At 34.8% G+C, this 20,808-nt stretch overlaps 2 protein-coding genes across 2 annotated transcripts; one reads left to right on the forward strand and one right to left on the reverse strand.

Moving 5' to 3' along the window:
- Positions 1 to 639: 639 nt before the first annotated feature.
- On the forward strand, positions 640 to 3,157 carry LOC127098133 (chalcone--flavanone isomerase 1B-1). Its single transcript, XM_051036639.1, has 4 exons — positions 640 to 852; positions 951 to 1,109; positions 2,473 to 2,696; positions 2,782 to 3,157. Exons 1-4 carry the CDS (start codon positions 747 to 749, stop codon positions 2,965 to 2,967), a joined length of 675 nt encoding a protein of 224 aa, XP_050892596.1. The 5' UTR covers positions 640 to 746; the 3' UTR covers positions 2,968 to 3,157.
- Positions 3,158 to 3,223: 66 nt separating this feature from the next.
- On the reverse strand, positions 3,224 to 6,089 carry LOC127098132 (chalcone--flavanone isomerase 2). Its single transcript, XM_051036638.1, has 3 exons — positions 5,519 to 6,089; positions 3,716 to 3,945; positions 3,224 to 3,637 (listed from the first exon to the last, which is right to left on the reverse strand). The coding sequence occupies exons 1-3, from the start codon at positions 5,778 to 5,780 to the stop codon at positions 3,455 to 3,457; spliced, it is 675 nt and encodes a 224-aa protein (XP_050892595.1). The 5' UTR covers positions 5,781 to 6,089; the 3' UTR covers positions 3,224 to 3,454.
- Positions 6,090 to 20,808: the final 14,719 nt, after the last annotated feature.

The raw sequence follows: 20,808 nt of genomic DNA on the forward strand, positions 1-20,808 counted from the left end.
TGGATTCGGAACTTGCTACAGGATCTGAAGATCAAGGTAAGCAAGTTTGTGAAGTTGATGATTGACAACAAATAGCTATAAGTCTTTTCAAGAATCTAGTGATGCATAGAAGAAGCAAGCACATTGATAAAAAGTTTCAATTTCTGAGAAATCAAGTTCAAAATTGAGTGTTTGAAGTTGCTCACTATAACACTCAGAGACAATTTGCAGATGTGCTGACCAAAGCAATAAAGCCTGAAGATTTCATCAATTTAAGGGATGAAATTGATGTTGTTGATTTTAATTAGCTGAATATAAATTAAGGAATGATATTAGATATAATTGAGATTCATTTCATTTGCATTTAATTTAATTGCATTTGAATTTCATTTAGATTCTGAACTGTAATTATTTTATCAATTCTATTAGAAAGTTTGTTACATATTTTCTCTATTTCTCGTTTTCTCTCTTCTATCATCTTCTTCATCTTCAACCTTATACACCAATATAAATATAATCATGTTACACTTAATATAATCATGAATAGGAAAACACCAACATGTATGATATTAACTTATATGATTTTTTATTAACAAATTGATATCTAATAAAAATAATGGAGGGAATATATATTAAGCAGACTTTTCGTGCTAATGTGAATATTTTATCTCACATAATTATTCTATATAAACACTCTCATTCATTATGAAATCTCAAAGTTAAATTTAGACACTTCAAAAAACCATCACTAGAACAAAGGTATAGCTATGTCGACTGCATCATCTATCACTGGAGTGACGGTGGAGCTCGTTGAATTCCCGGCAGTGTTGACTTCTCCGGCCACCACCAAGTCTTATTTCCTCGGTGGCGCAGGTTTTTTTCATTATATTTTTTCGATCATTTTTTATCATATTAATATTAACCGATACAAAAGACTTCTAAAAATATATATATATATTTTGTTATTGTAGGAGTGAGAGGTTTAGACATTGATGGAGAGTTTGTGAAGTTCACTGGAATAGGAGTTTATTTGGAAGAGAAAGCTATAGCATCACTCATTCCTAAGTGGAAGGGAAAGACTCCAGCTCAACTTAAAGAATCACTTGATTTTTATAGAGATATCATCAAAGGTAACTTAACTCTCTGGAAATTATTATTTGGACACAACATAGCATTGTTAATCTAATTTATATAAATAATTTATACAAATTTAAAATAAAAAAATATTGGATTTAATTGAAATACCCTAAAAGAATTTTACACCGTCAGTTAATCCTAGACGTTGGATATTAAAATAAATTTGATTTTTATTCTAAAAACTTATAAAATAATACAAACGGATGACGGATGATGGTGATGAATCGACCGTGTAAATCTTCTTACATAATTAATTCCAAAAATATTTATGAAATAATTTTTTTAACATAAATTTTATAACTATTGAATCTGTAAGAAAATTCATGAAAGTATTAATACAAATGATGCATAAAGCTCCAACTCAAAATGTAATACAATTATAAAACAAAAATAAGTTATAAAGAGACTCAACAGTAACACAAACTCAAATAAATTATAACAATAAAATACAATAAATTTTAAAAGATTGGCTAAATATGAGGAAGGAAAATTTATTTTTTATTTCTTTTAATTTTTAATTTTTATTTTACTCTCCACTCAAAACAATATTCATATACTAATTGGTTCAATCAACCAGTCGGAACGGATTAAAAAAATTTAAGACCTTAATATAAAAACTAAGTTTTGACGGATTAATGGATTGGACCATATCTTGAGATATGATCATACTTAAAATAAGACATTTAATAGATCAAATTTCAAACTTTTAATTTTTAAAAACTTAGATTTGATTTATTTAAAGAAAGTCCAGTTTGATCTGCGGATTCCACCATTAAAATACCATAAATTAAGAAAAGAAAGAGCAATAATTGATTAGTCTTGAGTGCGGCACTGAGAAGCTGTAAAGCAAAATCTTTGTTTTTTTTAAGTGCAACTTGAGGATTAAAAGTCTTCACATTGTATTATATTAAAATTATGGAATTATCTTATATCATGTGCAACCATATACCATATTGAAATGTATTTGTTTATGCTGTCAAGAAAATTAATTTTTATTGAATTGATTTTATAATTTGATTCAAATTAAAAATAAGTTGAAAGTAAAATAATTTATGTGTAAATAAATATTTAAAAGAGTGTCTGAAATAAAAAAATTTAGTGTAAAATTTATGTTTAAGCTCAAAACATTTAAATTTAAATTTTAAGTAAAATAAATTTTAAAAAGTATAATCGTGTCAAAAATCAACTCTACACACCAGAATCAATTTTAGATAAAAATAAAACCATACTCTTTTTTGACAGAATCTAGTGAATTGTAGTTATTTTTGAATGACTACTTAATTATAGTTAGCATTTGTATAAATGAATATAATCATTTTCTGTACTCGCTTAATTATTATGGGTTTGTTTAATCAGGTCCCTTTGAGAAAGTGATTCGAAGTATAAAGGTGAGAACACTATCAGGTCCTGAATATGTGAGAAAAGTGTCAGAAAATTGCATAGCCCATATAAAATCTGATGGATTGTATGGTGATGAAGAAGAAAAAGCCATTCAAGAATTAAGAGAAGCTTTCAAGGATCAAAATTTTCCACCAGGATCCACTGCTTTTTACAGACAATCACCAAATGGAACATTAGGGGTTAGTAGAATAAATATTCACTAATATTGATTACTTTTAACTCGTTCAATCAACACATTTTAAAAACTTACATTATTGATCACAGCTTAGTTTCTCCAAAGATGAGACAATACCTGAACATGAGCATACAGTTATTCACAATAAGCCGGTTTCGGAGGCGGTGTTGGAGACTATGATCGGCGAAATTCCAGTTTCGCCGGCGCTGAAAGAGAGTTTAGCTACAAGATTGTATGAGTTTATGAAGAATGACAACTTCAAAATTGGAAACTGAGAATCGCTGGCAGCTGTCTATGATCTTTAAGACAAAGTTCGTAATCTTTGAATAATCCAAGTGACATCTATATGTCATAGGTTTAATGTTGTTTTTTTAAATAAAATGTCTTGTCTATGCATTTTGTGGATTTGTGCCTTATAATTTGAATTGAATGGCTTAATAAAACGATAGAATGTTGCATTTCTTACCCGACTTTTTCTTATCAGAAAATATGATATGCACTATTTTACAATGAAAACTAATCACCGACATATATTTTGCAAAATCACATATATTTTAAAATTATTGTAATAACATGATAGACTGTTGGTTTTATTAAACTCTTTTTTTAAAAATAATATTACAACTTCAAACAAATACAATCCATTCTTGATTAGTACACTAAAAGAAGTCTTTAAGAGGTAATATAAAAGTGGACCTAAGATAAAATTTCCGCTTGGTCTTTATTGCAGAACAGACTTTCATCTTCTGTTTGGTGATATAATCAGTTATTAGCATCACCAGCTTCTTTGAATAACTCAGGTAATCTGGAAGCCAGGCTCTGTTTTGCTGCAGGGGAGACGCCGTGCGCACCTATCATCGACTCAAGCACGGCTTGTGAAAGTAGTTTATTCTCTATAACTGCAGACTCAACTTCTGGAATGGATCCATCTTTAGAGAAACTTATCTGTTTCCAATTAAAAAAACAATAAGGAATTATGCAGAACATCTAGTAAATTACACTCGAGATTTTGGCAATACTAACCGATAATGATCCCGATCCTTTGGGTGATACAGTGAAGAGAATAGAGGAGCCTGGTGGGAATGTTTCATCTTTGAAAATAGAAACAAATTTGTCGATTGCTTTGCCTTCTTCCTCGGTATAAATTCCGAGAGACTTCCAAATGGCTACACAATTTTCTGAAACTTTCTCGGAGTATTGTTGCCCTGTCAACGGCAAGATCATTGTCACCTGCATAAACTTCTCAAATGGACCTGCAACAAATAAGACTTTCTTAGTTTGCTAATAGATGCTGCAAACACAGTTTCAAAGTATAACTTGGCAGTTAGCAAACAACAAACCAAAGATAACTAATTTATCATCCGTTCATTTAAATCTGTAAAACTTGTTTTTGAAAAGAGACATACAGAGGTTTTTGCAAAACTCAATGAAGCTAAGAACTTCCTTTAGTTCAATTGTTTAGTGCTAGCAACATCATGAGGATTTTATGAAAAGTCTCTCAAGTTTTGTGTTAAACAGAGATATAAAGATACAATATTGATCACACTAACTAGTGTGACTAATATTGCATCTAATAAGAGATGATATTTATGTTCAGGGACGAAAATGCAACCCGTGTGTATGCGTGTTTGGTTTTGAGTGATTTGATTCCAACTAAAATTGAGTTGAATGCAGAGTAGTCAATCTCGGAGAGCAGCGCGGAGCGGCCGACCCCAAAATTGGGATAGTTGGTTAATGTTTAGCGGGATGACTGCTATTTGATCATTTTTGGACAAATTACATGAGTAATAATTAAAAACATATCTTGAATGTAAAATTATTCAAATAACTCAAAAGCCCTTAAAATATTTACAAATCAAAGCACAAGACATAATTTAAAAAATAAATAAAAAACACTCAAAAACCAACAAGTCTTAGTTGAAACTCTTAATCAACGTCATCAACAAGTCTTAATCAAAACATAACGTCTCAAAATTCAAACTTAAGTACTAAATATTAAAATCCAGACTATCATAGAATCAAATATCATCACCATTGAAGTCTTTAAAGCAAAAAATCATCATCAAACAAGTCTTCTTCTTCAACATATTCCTCTTCATCCTCCACCCTATTATCTTCTTCAAACTCTTAATTTCATAAGGGAAAAGGATATCGGGACAGAAACCGCTCCAGGCCAAGAACCGCTCAGCCCCCGCTACCCGCTATTTACCCTATAGTACTAGCTATAGTGTTTTACACCGCTAAGGCTCTTCCCATAGCGGCCAGTCTCCGCTATGGAGGGATAGGGCCACTATTGACTACTCTGGTTGAATGTAAAGTGACTTATATTTAGATACATTTACATCTAAGTGAGTTGGACAATAAATTTTAATGTAAATATCACGTTTAGACTCAAAAACTCTAAATCCTATCCTAAGCCTAATGCCTAATGTTAGCTTCTCGTTCTTGTGAAGCTTCTCAACTTAGTTTTCTATAACTAAAATTTACATAATTTCCATCGCCACAAAGGGAGCTTCCTCTGGCTTAACATGCCGAATGAAGATGAATGATTTTCAGCTATTCAGTAAGATCAACAATCAACTTACTAAGCTTTTGCAATATAAATGCTTATACATAAGCTCTTTCTATATAAAAAAAAAAAGTCAAACTATGTTTTTGATTAAAAAAAGTGAAACATTTTTCATATAAATAATAAACTTTTTTTTATAAGCTATTATAGAAATGAGCTTAAAAACACTTTATAAACCCTAAACCCTAAATCAGATTTTCACCGTAATAAGCTTCTTACAGTTGAATTTTTCTGTGCAGAGAGAAGGTAGAAGGTACCTGTAACGATGTCTCTGAAGAACGGAACAGTTTCCGTCAACTCATGAACATCCTTACCCTTCCATTTCTCGGCAAGGAAGGGAACAGCGATATCCTGCAAATAAACAGCAATAGCGGTGAACTTGACGAATTTGTCTTGGATTTGGAGACCTCTGTCTCCTGCACCGGCGAGGAAGAAGTTGTTATCGGATCCCGGTGGTTTGACGGTGGGAGGGAATTGGTAGTTCTCGATCTGTAAAGCGGTTACCGACGGTGTTGTCATTGGGAGCTAATTATAGAAAATAATGATAAGATGATGAGAATGCAGGTTCTGTGCTGTGAATTGAGATGTGATGGTGGGTTGTGATATATAGAAATGGAGGTGGTGTTAGGTTGGTGGATGAAGATGGTGAATGGCGGGTAAACGCACACCCAATGCCTAATGTACCGAATTGAATCTCCTACCTACCATTTCGCATTTGGAATTTTATGGCTTAGCCTTCAATATTTTCAGACTTTTGATTTTAGTTTTAAGTAGAAATTTTGTTATAGTCTACTATATCAATTATTACAACATGCAATGCAACTAGAGTCCCTACAACTAGGGCAGAACACCGGGCCCAACCTAACCCACCAATAATTGGAAGAAAAAAAATGAATTTGGACGGATCCAAATGGTCTGGTGGGTCTAACGGGTGATGTATGTGGGTTCAGCTGAATTAAATGGGTGGGTTGGGTAACCAAGACGGGACCGCGGGTACCTTAACTCGCTTGAATGACATAATATAACAAAATTGTGTGTATTTCACGTGATATTACACTGATCCTTCGGACAACACTTCACTCCACTCATTCATTCACTAAGCGATGTCTCTGATCCTCCAGACAACATTTCACTCCACTCATTCACTCACTAAGCGTTGTCTCTGAATAGAATTCCTGGCAGAGCTCTATTGTTTCTTCTCCTCTCATCACTCGTTACTCGCCCTCACCACCACCACTACTCCATCACGACGAAAATCAGTCCATCGCCATCACTTGTCATCGTCAACTTCACAACGAAGAACACCACCACCCCACCAAACCACATCCATTATCATCTTCTTTTCTCATTAACCTTCACGATGAACAACACTATTTGATGTTGTAGTTGTTAGTGTGTGATGCACTCTTAGTGAGAAGAGAAAGAAAGGTTAAGAAAATAAGAATTATATTATTGAATTGAATGATAATACTGAATTACAAAATGTCTATTTATATACACCTAAGTGACTTGACTACTAAGTAAAATAACAAACTAAATAACAAACCTTAAATCCTAATTAGCTTTGGGCTTGGGCCACACAACTCAATTTGGATTATATCTAATATCTCAACATACCCTCATATAATCCAAGTTGTAGAAACACAATAATCATTGTTGATCTGAACTATTCCTAATTTCTTTCTCAATGTTAGGAACCTGTCGATATTCAATCCTTTAGTGAAAATGTCAGCCAATTGTGCTTCACTTGAGTAGTGTCTTACTTCAAGTTCACCTCAATTCACCTTTTCCCTTAAGAAGTGAAATATATCTTATATGTGCTTACTTCTTCCATTCAAAACTGGATTCTTCGCAAAATTTATAGCTAACTTATTATCGATCTGCAGTACTAGAGATTTCTTCACTTCGACCACAATCTCTTCCAGCACATATCTGGTCTAAATTTCTAGACATGCAGCATAGGATCCTGCTAGATATTCAGCCTCACACGATGGCAATGCCATCACGGGTTGCTTTCTCGAGCACCATGAGATTGGGGCACCAAATACTTGAAAGAAATATCCAATAGTGCATCTTCGATCTTCTTTATCTCCACACCAATCAGCATCTGAATAAAGTAACTATGGCTTCTTTTCTTTCAGAATCTCGTTGAAATAAAATTTCATAGCTTGGCGGTCCTTTTAAGTATCTCAGGATTCTTCTTGCAACCTTCATGTGTGACACCCTTGGTTCACTTATATATCTGCTCACTAATCCGACTGAGAAACATATATCAGGTCAAATGTTGCACACATATCTCAGAGATCCGACAATTTGTGTGAACAAGTTGCATCAACTTTTTCTTCCTCTCCATGCTTTTCCAACTTCAAATTTGGTTTGATAGGAGAAGATGCAAGAGCTGAATCATCCAACCTGAATCTCTTGAGTATCTCCTTGACATACTTTCTTAAATGTATCAACATACCTTGCTTCAACATTTGAAATTCCATGCTTAGGAAGTATGACAACTTTCCTAGATCCAACATTTCAAATTCCTTCTTCTTCGGCTTTTTGAACTTTGACAAGTTCTTCAAGCTATTTACAGTTACTAGTAAGTCATCGATATATAAGCAGATGATTGTTATATCTTGTGTCACAACCTGAACATAGACACCATGCTCAGATTTGCATTTGACATATCTAAATTCGACCAAATATGAGTCGATCTTCTTGTTCCATACCCTAGGTGTCTGCTTGAGACAATAGAATGCTTTGTGCAACTTGTATACTTTCCTTACTTCCTCCTGAATCACAAATCCAGGAGGTTGTATGACATACACCTCTTCATCTAAAGATCCATTCAAAAATGTCGATTTCATATCTAAGTGAAATGTCGACAAGCCTTGCTTACATGTCAAGGCCACCACTAGTTGGACAGTTTCGAATCTCGCGACAGGTGCCAAGACTTCAGAGTAGTCCAGTCCTGCTCGCTGAAGAAATCCTCGAGCTACCAATCTCTCCTTGTGTCTTGCTATCGACCCATCAACGTTGTGCTTCAACTTGAACACCCACTTCACTTTGATAGCTTTTATATGTGCTGACAATTCGACCAACTCCCATGTGTTATTTCTTTAGATTGCTTGTAATTCTTTGACCATAGAAAACTTCCACTTTATATTCTTTAAAGTCTCGCTATAGTTGATTGGTTCATTACCTACAAGTAAAGCAAAATGAACTAGTTTTCCATTTGTTGTGACTTCATCATCACCAACCACTTCATAGTCTTGAAGTCTTGCTGACGAGATATAGTTCTTTGAGGTCTCTGAATTGTGCTAGCCATAACCTCTCTGACTTGATTGTGTCGGGTATGTCCGCAACAACTTCGACTTCAACTAGAATATTGGCAATATATTTGACTTTGACATCATGACTTGCTTCGTCGAAATCATAGCTCATCAATGGCTTGTCAATTGCATTACTAGAATTCCAATCCCAGAAATTTTTTCATCAATCATAATATCTCGACTAATCATAATCTTCTGATTAATTGGATTGAACAGCTTGTATGATCTAGTCTTATGATATCCTACCTGAATCATACGTTCACTCTTGTCATCAAGCTTCCTTCGTCTAGCATTAGGAACATGCTTGTAACACATATAGCCAAACACCTTCATATGACTCATTGATGGTCGTTTCCACTCCACACTTCTTTAGGAACCTTGTTCTTCAGCTTCTTGGTATGGCATTTGTTCAGTATATAAACATCAGTCAAAATAGCTTCACCCCATAATGACTTTGGAAAATTCTTCTACTTCAGCATGCATCTCTCCATGTCCAATTTGGTCATGTTTCTTCTTTCTGCTATTCCATTATGTTGAGGAGTATATGAAGATGTTACCTCATGATCAACACCATGTTCTGCACAAAATGCTTCAAATATCTTGGATGTGTATTCGCCACCTCCATTTGTTCGCAGAATCTTGATCTTCTTTTCACTCTGGTTTTTGACAAGCATCTTGAATCTCTTAAAGATTTTGAATACTTCATCCTTTTTCTTGATTACATAGATCCAGAGCTTTCGACTAAACTCATCAACAAACGAAACAAAAGACCTGTTTCCACCAATGGTATGCTCCTCAAAAGGACCACATACATCTGAATGTACTACCTCGAGTATGCGGGATGATCTCATTGGCATAGTCAAAACGAAAGACTTCTTGGACTACTTTCCGACTAGACAACCTTCACAGAGTTTGTCGGGCATCTCAAGACTTGGTATACCAGTTACCATATCTTGAATGATCAGTTGATTCAGCAACCTAAAATTCAGATGGTCAAACCTCAGATGCCACAACCAACTACTTTTATGGTCGACAACTATTTTTAGACATTGTACCTCAGTCGAACTAATCATGGTCTTAAATGTTCTATTCTTCGACAAAGGAGATTTCAAGACCAAGTTATTCTGGATGTCGAAAAGTTCTAAGCCTCCATCTTTCATAACCACTGAGAACCCATTTTCGACCTGTTGTCCAACATTAGCAATTTCACTTCATTCCAGGGACATAAAGTACATCTTTGATCAAGGCTTTCGCTACATTACTCCTTGGAATAACTATGTTGCCAATACCTTCAACTTGCAATGAGCTATTATCAACAAGTTTGACCTTTCTCTTCTTCGACTCATCGAAATCTGCTAACCATATTTTTCGACCAGTCATGTGATTTGGGCAGCCTGAGTCGAGGAACCATATCTTTGATTCAACTTGGTCATCTGCAACGGCTGGCATAATCACCATATCATCAGAATCATCTAAATTTTGACATGCAAGGTTTGCTCCTCCGTCCTTGCCTTTTGTCGATCCATTGTCTTTCATGTATCAACAATGCTTGGCCAAGTGATCCCACTTTTTACAGTTATAGCATTTCACACTTTTTTTCTCTTCTTTGTATTTCTGATAGAAATTTCCTTCTCCTCTTTTTGAGGATTCATAAGCTCTATGATTGACCTGACTCTTGTGAGGATTCGACCAAGACTTCTTTCCTTGAGTCTTGTCGATTTTGGCTTTGAACTTGTTGGAACCACCATTCTTCTTTCATGATTGATCTTGTAGTGCTTGTATCGAGTCTTGAACTCTTTTCCTTTCGATAATCCTAATCTCATGCGCCTCTAACGAACCAACAAAATCTTCTAATTTTAGAATTTCAAGATTGTTGGATTCTTGAATAGCTACGATAACATGATCAAAGTGAGAGATCAACGTATGCAGTAAATGAAAGAGAATTCAAGTATTTGTTTCGCACAAAATATTTGTTTTCATAATTATTTTAGAATCTTAATATACTCATCTGAACTTCAATATTAAAATAATTAAAAGATAAGAAAGAGAGTTAAGTACATGGAGTAATTCTTATGTCTTATTAATCTCATTTGAATTTTTTATATTGTTCCTTTTTTTCTTCTTTATCTTATTTGTTTTAGTTGTTATATTCTAAAAAAGTTAGACTAAAATATTAATAGGTGATTACAAAGATCTATTTTTTTACCTTCTCTTATTTTTTTACCAACACAAAATTACTTAAAATTTGTATGTACATCTAAATAAATTCAATATTTTTAATATAGTCTAAGTTATTTTTAAAACATAAATGCAATTCTTTATAAAATTTAATAAATACTATTAAATAAATAATTTTAATGTCAATATTTCAATATTTATTTTAAGTTAAATATTTCTTTAACTATCCCAAAAAAAAATGTCAACAAAGACATACGAATCAAAATCATAAAAAGTACAAAAAGGCATTATTGAGAAAATTAAAAATAAAAAGAAAGATCTATAATTTCTTCTTTGTCACATGTTGTGTGCTTTCCTATTTTGTGGTTATGCTTACATTTTTTTTAAACTTTTCTTGTCATTATTCAAGCTCTTTCTTGACATCTATCTCTGTAAATATTGGTTTTATAGACATGACGTAGAATCTAAATGAACTCATTTTTGCTTCAACATTGGAGCATTCAAAAGATAAGTGTTATGAACTAGAGATATGAGAAAAATTACCCAAATAATAAAAAATCCAAATATTTAGTAAAATAATCTTGATCGTATGATCAAAGTCATTCAAGATGTGAGAACAAATGTCTCATAAGACGGGTGTCCCCCAAAACCTTGAACTCTAGTATAAAATCCTAATAAATTTCATATTCTTGTATACACTTTCGTAAACCTAAATATCTCTCACTTTTAACATTAAGTAATTTGGGTGTCATAGTGTTTGTTGATATTCGTCCTTGTTCTTGGACTGAGGCATCAATGAATCAAATGATTCACTAGAGTTCGACATTGGATCTTAGTTCATCACCTTTCTATTGAATTAGATAGGTATTTCCAAGACCAGTTGGTGCCATTTATGAAAAAAAGTTGTGGATATATGTGCTTGTAAATATAACTATTTGTAGCAATTACATGTTCACAATGGTTTTAATGATGACAATACTATGATGTGAAGAAGAAGTCACTACAACAAACAAGACCTTAGACAGCGCTTTTTTTAGCCTTAGACAGCGCTTTAAAGCGCTGTCTAAACCTCCGCTGCTAAAGGTTTAGACAGCGCTTTTTTAAATCTTAAAAGCGCTGTCTAAGCCCCCCCCCCCCCCCCCCCTTAGACAGCGCTTTGGCCAAAAGCGCTTTCTAAGACCCTCCTATTTTAATTTTTTTAGGTATACCTTAGACAGCGCTTTTGGCCAAAGCGTTGTCTAAGGGGGGGGGGGGGGGGGGGCTTAGACAGCGCTTTTCAAAAAGCGCTGTCTAAGCCCCCCCCCCCCCCCCCCCCTTAGACAGCGCTTTTGCCTAAAGCGCTTTCTAAGACCCTCCTATTTTAATTTTTTTAGGTATACCTTAGACAGCGCTTTTCAAAAAACGCTGTCTAAGCCCCCCCCCCCCCCCTTAGACAGCGCTTTTGCCTAAAGCGCTTTCTAATCCCCCCCTTAGACAGCGTTTTTTACAAAAGCGCTGTCTAATGTATACGAAAATTTTTGAAGCTTTTGTTTTAAACCACATTTTTTCCAGGTTTATAAACCAGAATTTCTACCTGTTTTCAACCAGATTTTGACAGACAATTATCATATTTTATACATGCCATTTTGGCCTTTTTTCTACCAATTTTTGGCTAACAAATATATATATATATATACCAATTCAAACCAATTTTGCCTTAAATGTATCAAAATATATACAAATTTATGTACACATTTACAAGTCATTACATATACTACAAATGTACACATTAATTACACAAATTTATGAAAAAACATTGAGCTCTATCATGAATTGACACCACTCCTCTTTGATTTCGTCCACTTGATCCTTTGTATAAAATGCACACTTGAATTCCTCAAAGTACTACATAATAATATAACATATTTTGAATTAATTCCAACTATTTAATTATATGAGATATGTGTAAATATAAAAATAACTCATAAGTTAGAAATACATACATCGGTGGGAATCACTAATCGGCCCAAAGCAAGAGTATCTCGCATAAACCTCAACATGAAATACCCGCAATCTATTTGATTACGTTGTTGAGGACACTACATATGAAAAAAAAATATGGATTATAAATCCTAAGTTTTATCAAGTGTCATCACTAATATAATAAAAAATATGGTAATTAAAAATATACCGCCACTTTAATCCATGTAATGCAGTTGGCGCCCCTCCTTGAGGTTTGGATATCTCGTTGGGCCCGAAAAGCTTGTAGGACGCTAATAAAATAAAAATGAAGCAATTAGAACAATTCACATAAACTAAGAAAAATTTTGAACATTCTCACTTACGTGTCAATTAGGACCTTCATATCCGGGTATGTTGTCCAATCATTTCCTAACGAGTCAAGATAATACACAATTTCTCGGATAGGATTGATTGCGAGCAACAACCAATGTCCACTGTAATGATTAGGCAAATGTTAGATGGTAACTTGGAAAATAATTATAATAGATGAATTTAGAATGAAATGCTAACCCGGTATTAAACGGTATAAAAAACAACTTCTCCGCATCTTTATTGTCCATGAGGATCCGAAGAACATACTCCGTCACGGTATGCGGTCTACTTAAGATTAAACCTAAGTTGACGGTCGCGGGTGCTAAGAATCCGAATGACTCGTCCAAATCATTGGGGCGCATCAATTTGTCATACAAAAACCTAATATAAAAACATCATTAACACCTCTTTTGAAACATAAAGTAAACCGGATTAACATAAAGTAAACATCATTAACATAAGTTGTTTAATTAATAAAACAAAGTAGACCGGATTTACCTAATATATGTATTGACAACGTTGACGCCGATTTCTTCATGACCAAAAACTTGCATGAAGTCTTCATTACCAATCATTTGGTCGTAATCAAAGCCGAAAATCCCTACCTCCATATGTACATTCCGAACACCTCCGGTCGGTATATCGGTCATCTCTAGAAATGTCCTGAGGCACGACCTATACTTGGTGGTAGGTTTTTTCCTAGCTACGGTCTTCTTAGCACCAGAACTTTTTACCCGTGCGGAGGCGTTGCTAACCTCCTTTTTTTGTTGTGCGGAGGCATTGCTAACCTCATTTTCTTTTGATTTGGATTTTGTGGGAGTCTATTTAACATAACCAAGGAAAATATGTAAGTAAAATTTTAAGCATAAATTTTAAACTTTGAATATACACATTAAAGTTAACATAAGTTTTAAGCATACCTCATATCCTACGCATATGAGGTTTGTCGGCCATGCAACAAACGAACCTACTGCTTCGTGCACCGTTGTTGCATCTGAATCATCGCTAGGATATGGTAATGTTGCATTCGGCTCAACTGCAATATCAACTGATACCTTCAAACATCCAGCAGGGAGCTCTCTAGTGTGGAGTAATACTCCGCTAACGTTATGCACTTTTCCCTTGCCAACCATCCGATAGTATGGTGACGACAAATACAGCTGACAATGGGAAATGCCCTAAAACCAATAATAACAAGAAATCGTTAATGTGTATATATGTCAAATACATAATTTAAGCAAATAGTTCAATTTAAGACAATTATATGTAATTACCTCTGGAATGTTCGGCTGAAAGGTACAGTTGATACTGTTTTTGTCCGAAGCATCTCTGTATACTGTTGAGGCGCTAGCCTCTCTTTCTCTCCTCAATGCATCAAGCTCAGCTTGCATGGCTTCCAGTCTTGCATGAAGCTCCCGATTACTAGGAGCCTTTCCTTTTTTAACACTCAGGGAGGTCGGAGTGACTCCAAATCCCTTACCCCTCACCCGACCAGAATACTCAGGGACATCTAATGCCCGACTAAGTATGCCCTTAGTATCATCGGGAGATAAAGACTGAGATAGCTCCTCCTGAAAAATCAGATGAATACCGTATACTTGTCAAATATTTGTGTATAAAAATGTTATTCAATTAATGAAAAAATGTTATACTTACACATTTCTGGTATACGTGTAAAACTTCTTCTTGAGGAACTCCAGATTTGCCCACACGGGCTTCCTTCCACAAAACATGTGCAGGAAGAGATGTTTCTGAACTTTCCTCCTTCTGCAGCTACACATTAAGTCATACAATTTGATCAGATAAAACTAATATATGATGAACAAATTTGTTATCGCAATTTATAAATACTTACCATGGATTGTTCTAAGCGTCCATATCCGACACGTCCTTTTCGGTACGGATATGCGGGACTTGATGCTCTTTCCCGATTTGTAGCACTTATTCTTTGAAAAACCGGGTCTTGTCTTTTGGATTTGAAAGCTTCCCATTCTTCAACCGATATCAAACTTTCATATTTTTTAGGAAGCTCCGCATCCACAAAATTACCATCCGCATCCTTAAGGAACTTGGATGATAAAAATGTCCGAAACCCTCTTAGAAGCTTTCCGGCCAATTTCATACAAAAACCTCTTCTTTCTTCTTCGATGTTAAAACATCGCTAAGAAAAACATACAGATTGATAGTTAGTATCGGTAATTGAAAAAACATAATTGATACCGTATAATTAAGGGCCAAATGATTGTACCTTTATCTCACTCCAAATTTTTTCTTTCGACTCATTCAGCTCTTTGTTTCTCCAATCATCACATGTAATGGGAATTTCATTCCTTACTAGTGCACCGATAAAACTAGTTAAGGTATGCCCATTAGGTTCTATAAGCTGTCCCTGGTTGTTCCAACAGACATCTAGTATGATGCCTCGAGATCTTCCTTGGACCACCCTCCTCATTACTGTGATGCCTCTTCGAATTTCTTCTTCCGCGGATACTTTTTTACTAACTTCCTCCTGTTGGTCATCAGCCATGTCTAACCTGTAATAAACCAAGGAAACCATCAAATATCAAATATAACTTATAATCAAAGCAATTGAAAACAAAAAAATAAAGAAATCATGCATTATCAGATATAACTTATAATCAAAGCAATTGAAAACAAAAATATAATGAAATCATGCATTATCACATATAACTTATAATCAAAACAATTGAAAAAAAATAATAAAGAAACCATGGATAATTTACCTAAGTCACTAACATCTCTTTCTTTTCTTTGTTGGAATATTAATCACTTGTTTCTTAGCAATGCGTACGGATGAATTGATCCAAATTCCCTCATTATGATCGTTTCTTATATATGACTCATCCGGTATAAGATCCTCAACTTCATCATTTCGATCAGAGGTGTCAAGTATACGTCTATGTCATTCCCTGGTTGTTTAGGCCCAGAGATTAACATAGATAACATCATGTACTTACGCTTCATACATAGCCACGGAGGTAGGTTATAAATCATAAGAATCACAGGCCATGTGGTATGTGAGATACTTTGAAGACCATGTGGGTTCATTCCATCAGTAGATAATGCCAATCGAAGGTTTCTTGCTTCTGATCCAAACTCAGGATAATCATTATCAATCTTCGACCACTGTGGTGAATCAGCCGGATGCCGATACATTCCATCAATAATTCTTTCATCTGCATGCCAAGTAAGATGTCTTGCATCGGTTTCACTACGAAACATGCGCCTAAATCTCGGAATTATCGGAAAATACCATAAGACTTTTGCGGGAGATAATCTTTTCTTATATCGAGACAAACCGCATTTAGGGCACTCAGTTAACATTGCATATTCGTTACGAAACAAAATGCAATCGTTAGGACAAGCATGTATCTTATCATAGCTCATGCCAATAGAGCACAACATTTTTTTTGCCTCATAGGTTCGATTAGGAAGAACATTATCATCCGGTAGCATTTCTCTCATAAGGGCCAACAACTCTGTGAAACTTTTATCCGACCATCCATTGCCCGCCTTTAAGTTGTACAACTTTAATACCGCAGAAAGTCTTGAGAATTTAGTGCAACCTTTGTACAACAGTTTCTCTGCATCGCTTACCATCCTCTCAAACATTTCAGGACAATCATGAAGATCTTCTTCCAGTGCTTCTACAATCTCTTCAACTCGATCACAATCGTATGTTTCCGTGTCTTTGTCGTATGAAGCATAGGTCGTATTACTTTTTCCACTCGATTCAACATTCTCGTTAATTTTCTCACCATGAAATATCCAACACTGATAACTTTGATCAATTCCATGCCTCAGCAAATGCGATTTCAATCCATGTGCGTCAACCTTACCAATATAACAACAACGCAAGCAAGGACAATGCATTCGTCTGGGGTTTTCAGCGTGTTGAACAGCATACTTAACGAATTCCGCAACCCCACTCTCGTACTCTTTGGTCATTCGATCGGCACAGATCCATGTTTTATCCATGGTTTTCCTACTTATTAAAGTAAACAATTAATCCAGAAGAAAATACATAACTAAGGTAGTATCTTTGAATATCCTAACAATTATACCTATAAGTATACCTATAACTATATTAGAGTTCGTTCAATCATTTTATGGGAGAAATCTTGTTCCTTTAGAATGAAAGTGAGATGAACAACACTTTCACAGTTGAAAAGAAAAAAAACTACCTATTCAATCTTCAAGTATAATCACTAAGGAAACATGAAGTTTGAACAATATTGAACATCTAAATCCAAGCCTAGTCATGACAGCCCCAACATGCAATGCATTTCAAAATTCATCATGCATACCAAGCAAGTATAAAGAAAATCAAATTGCATACACATATACATACACAATTCAATATACATACATACACAAACTAACAACTCCCAAATCACCAACTATCATTAAACATTGCATTTGTAACACCAGCAACTAACCGATTAGCATAGCATTTTCAACAAACAGTTAACCATAATTATCATAATTATAAATTTCAATGAAGAAACATGTACACCAAAGCATTAGTACATAGCATTACATGGCAAACTTCGTGCACATTAACATAACATACTTTTACTTCTATGACAGTTGCAGACCAAATTTACATAACAAGACCAAGCAATACATATTTTTCAACCAGCATACATCAATTCACGTGCAATCCATTAACACCATTTCAAAAGGGGGCATGAATGCATTGCTAACAATCATTTCCTACAGTAACAACCCTATTAATCATCTTAACAATGGCAGTTGTGGTGGATAGTAAAAATTTGATCAAGATTGCAACAGGGCAATGGACAAACCACAAGCATTGAGTGTAGATTCAAACAGGGCAGCCATATGCTAACACCAACCCATACACATACGTTCAGCCATGGATCTAATTGCACACATACAAGGATATAATAAACAACAACGGGTCCATTCAAGCAGAGCAATTAACATAGGCAAAACATACAAGTGCAACAAGTATAAAAGAAAGAAAGTATTGCAGTAACAATCCAAGTTATTTGAACTCATGGCATTACAATCAAACAAGCACATTTTTAACACCAACATTTCAGTTCAAGCCAAAGTCAAACAAGCAGGCGTTGTGGCATTGCATAACTAGTAAGCTAGCTAACTAACAGAATAGCTCAGTTAGCATCATTGACAAATCCAAGAACACTCCAACATTCTAACTTCATTCTATGACAGAAATCCCACTGAGTTCATTAATTTTTCTTATTGTAATTGACAATGGAAATCGACTGTGATAACATCATAAGCATAACTAAACTAACTCTATTCTAAGCCAAGCTACTTATTTAACCATATTGACTAACATCTAACAAGTTAGCATTATGTTAGCATTAGAGCAGAACGTACCGTATTCAACTTCAAAAGATGGAAGAAGAGGAAGAGCATTAGAGCAGAACGTACCGTATTCAAGTGATATCCTTGCGCTGCAACCTTCGATTGTTTGGGTGACGGCGGAGGTTCGGAGGTGAGAGGCGAGTGCGGCGGTCGACTGTTTCGGTGACGGCAGAGGGACCCTCGAAGGCGGAAAATAGGGTTTTCGGAAAATAGGGTGATATGGGGATGTCGTGTTTTGGAGTGTCTGCGTGATGTTGTGTGAGTTGAGAAGAAGGTTATGGCTGATGGAGATTGAGGGGAAGAGGAAATGGCGGAAGTTTGTGAGGTGAGTGAAGAAGAGGGAAAACAAAAGAACAGAGAATGAAAGCGCTTTTGTGGTCTGAAACTTTATTTTAATTAGACCTTAGACAGTGCTTTGGCCAAAAGCGCTTTCTAAGGTATGCCTTAGACAGCGCTTTCCAAAAGCGCTTTCTAAACCCCCCCTTAGACAGCGCTTTTGGTTTTAATTTTTTTTTTAATTTAAAGACTTTAGACAGCGCTTTATCAAAAGCGCTGTCTAAAGTCTATATTTAAAAGCGCTTTCTAAAAGCGTTGTCTAAGGGGGGGTCTTAGACAGCGCTTTTAGAAAGCGCTATTTAAGACCCCCCCTTAGACAGCGCTTTCACTATTTTCTTGGAACATTTTCCGTGTTTTATTTTAATTTTAACCTTAGACAGCGCTTTCTTTTAAAAGCGCTGTCTAAGATGCGCTGTTAAAAGTCATTTTTGGCGTAGTGAGTAATGATCAAAGATGTTTTATCAAGATCAACATGTTTTATTTGTATGAGATTCAATAAAAAACACTTAATGTCAAGCATCGTTCGGCAGAGTCCCTGACGATCTCTAGTCAAGCAATCCCTGATGATAGCATATACAAGAAGTTATATCAAATTTCACCAGTTAGAAGAATCAAGTATCATATTAAGTGTTGAAACAATGATGAATCAAGAAAATGATCTTGAAGCTTTAAGATTGTGAAAGAGAGGAAGTGTGAAAGATCGTCTGGTCCATGTCTCAGTGATCAAGTCTATTATAATGAGATACAAATATTATTTGGTCGCATCATTACAGTATTATAACACAAATTTAGTGACAACAATCTATATTCATAGTTGGTGGGCAATATATCTCGAGAGAGATTGAATTTTATTTATCACGAAGCCAAGAGAGCAGAGAAAATGGGTTCAGATAACTCAAAATATGGTTGTGCACTTAGGAAGATATACACTCTTCCTTGTGCTTATTTAATTTATAAGATGAAACTTGATAGACTCATGTGAATGAATGGGATTTACAAGCACTGGAAAAGGACCGAGTTTAATAATGTTGGTGTGATGAAGGATGGTAAATGGAATATATCTATCATGACCGAATGTGAGGTGATTCAAGAGAGGTTTTTGAAAGTTAATGACAACATGAAACTGCACATCAAAGAGCAACTAAGAGTGTTCCTAAGAAGTTCAAACCAACATAGAGTAACAATTCAACGAAGTGGTATCCTTCCTATTTCAAACATGTTGACACGCATTTTCCAAAATCTCCAACTTCAAAATATCAAAAAAAGTATTTTTAAAGGTGCCCGTATTAGAAAACCATCTCCTTCACCACATTTACCAAAAATCATGCACATTAAAGAGATGTTGCTTTTTATGCACAAATACATTGAACAAATTATAGATGTTAAGGGTGATGTTAATTGTGTTTATCATGTTGTTTCAGCTTTGCTCGGTAAAGGAAAGGAGAATCATTCACTTATTCGTTAACAACTTCTGAAGAGTTGATGGTGCATAAGGAATCATACACAATGTTATAAAGGAAAAAAGAATATTTTGATGTGGTTCATGCATTTCTTATTCCTTTTGTTATCGGTATGACACCAGAGAAAAAATGGATGTGCTTCCCTAAAATGGATAATCTTTTCACAAGTGCATATAATATAGTGTGTATTGATCTGACAATATATGGTTTCTTAGAAACATTTTTCCACTTCGGAGTGGCTCGCCTCAAAATCCAACCAGACACGTTATTTGTATTTGATGACTTTCAAAATCACTATATTTTATTTAAGTTTATTTGAAACCAGTATCTCCTATACCACGATATCACCGGAGTGGGCAGTTCATTCCACAAAAGAAGTTGAAACTTGTTCGAATAATTTTTTGGATAAGATCGAAAAGTTCACCAAGTTGAGCGAGCATGAAAGAGAATCAAATCAGCAAAAATCAAAGGCAGAATCACCCATGTATATAGATTTAGGTGGTGACACATATTTTGATGCATTTTAGTTTTTATATAACAATGTATTTTGGTGGT

This window comes from Lathyrus oleraceus, chromosome 6, assembly GCF_024323335.1.
Source record: "Lathyrus oleraceus cultivar Zhongwan6 chromosome 6, CAAS_Psat_ZW6_1.0, whole genome shotgun sequence".
In the NCBI taxonomy this organism is placed as follows: domain Eukaryota; kingdom Viridiplantae; phylum Streptophyta; class Magnoliopsida; order Fabales; family Fabaceae; genus Lathyrus; species Lathyrus oleraceus.

Excerpts from the sequence above, each read along its gene's own strand:
- LOC127098132 (XM_051036638.1), bottom strand. The coding sequence starts at position 5,780 with ATGACAACACCGTCGGTAACCGCTTTACAGATCGAGAACTACCAATTC. Across the intron at positions 3,946-5,518 it reads CTTCAGAGACATCGTTACAG|GTCCATTTGAGAAGTTTATG; the intron begins GTACCTTCTACC and ends TATTTGTTGCAG. Across the intron at positions 3,638-3,715 it reads AAGGATCGGGATCATTATCG|ATAAGTTTCTCTAAAGATGG; the intron begins GTTAGTATTGCC and ends AATTGGAAACAG.
- LOC127098133 (XM_051036639.1), top strand. The coding sequence starts at position 747 with ATGTCGACTGCATCATCTATCACTGGAGTGACGGTGGAGCTCGTTGAA. Across the intron at positions 853-950 it reads TTATTTCCTCGGTGGCGCAG|GAGTGAGAGGTTTAGACATT; the intron begins GTTTTTTTCATT and ends TTGTTATTGTAG. Across the intron at positions 1,110-2,472 it reads TTATAGAGATATCATCAAAG|GTCCCTTTGAGAAAGTGATT; the intron begins GTAACTTAACTC and ends TTGTTTAATCAG.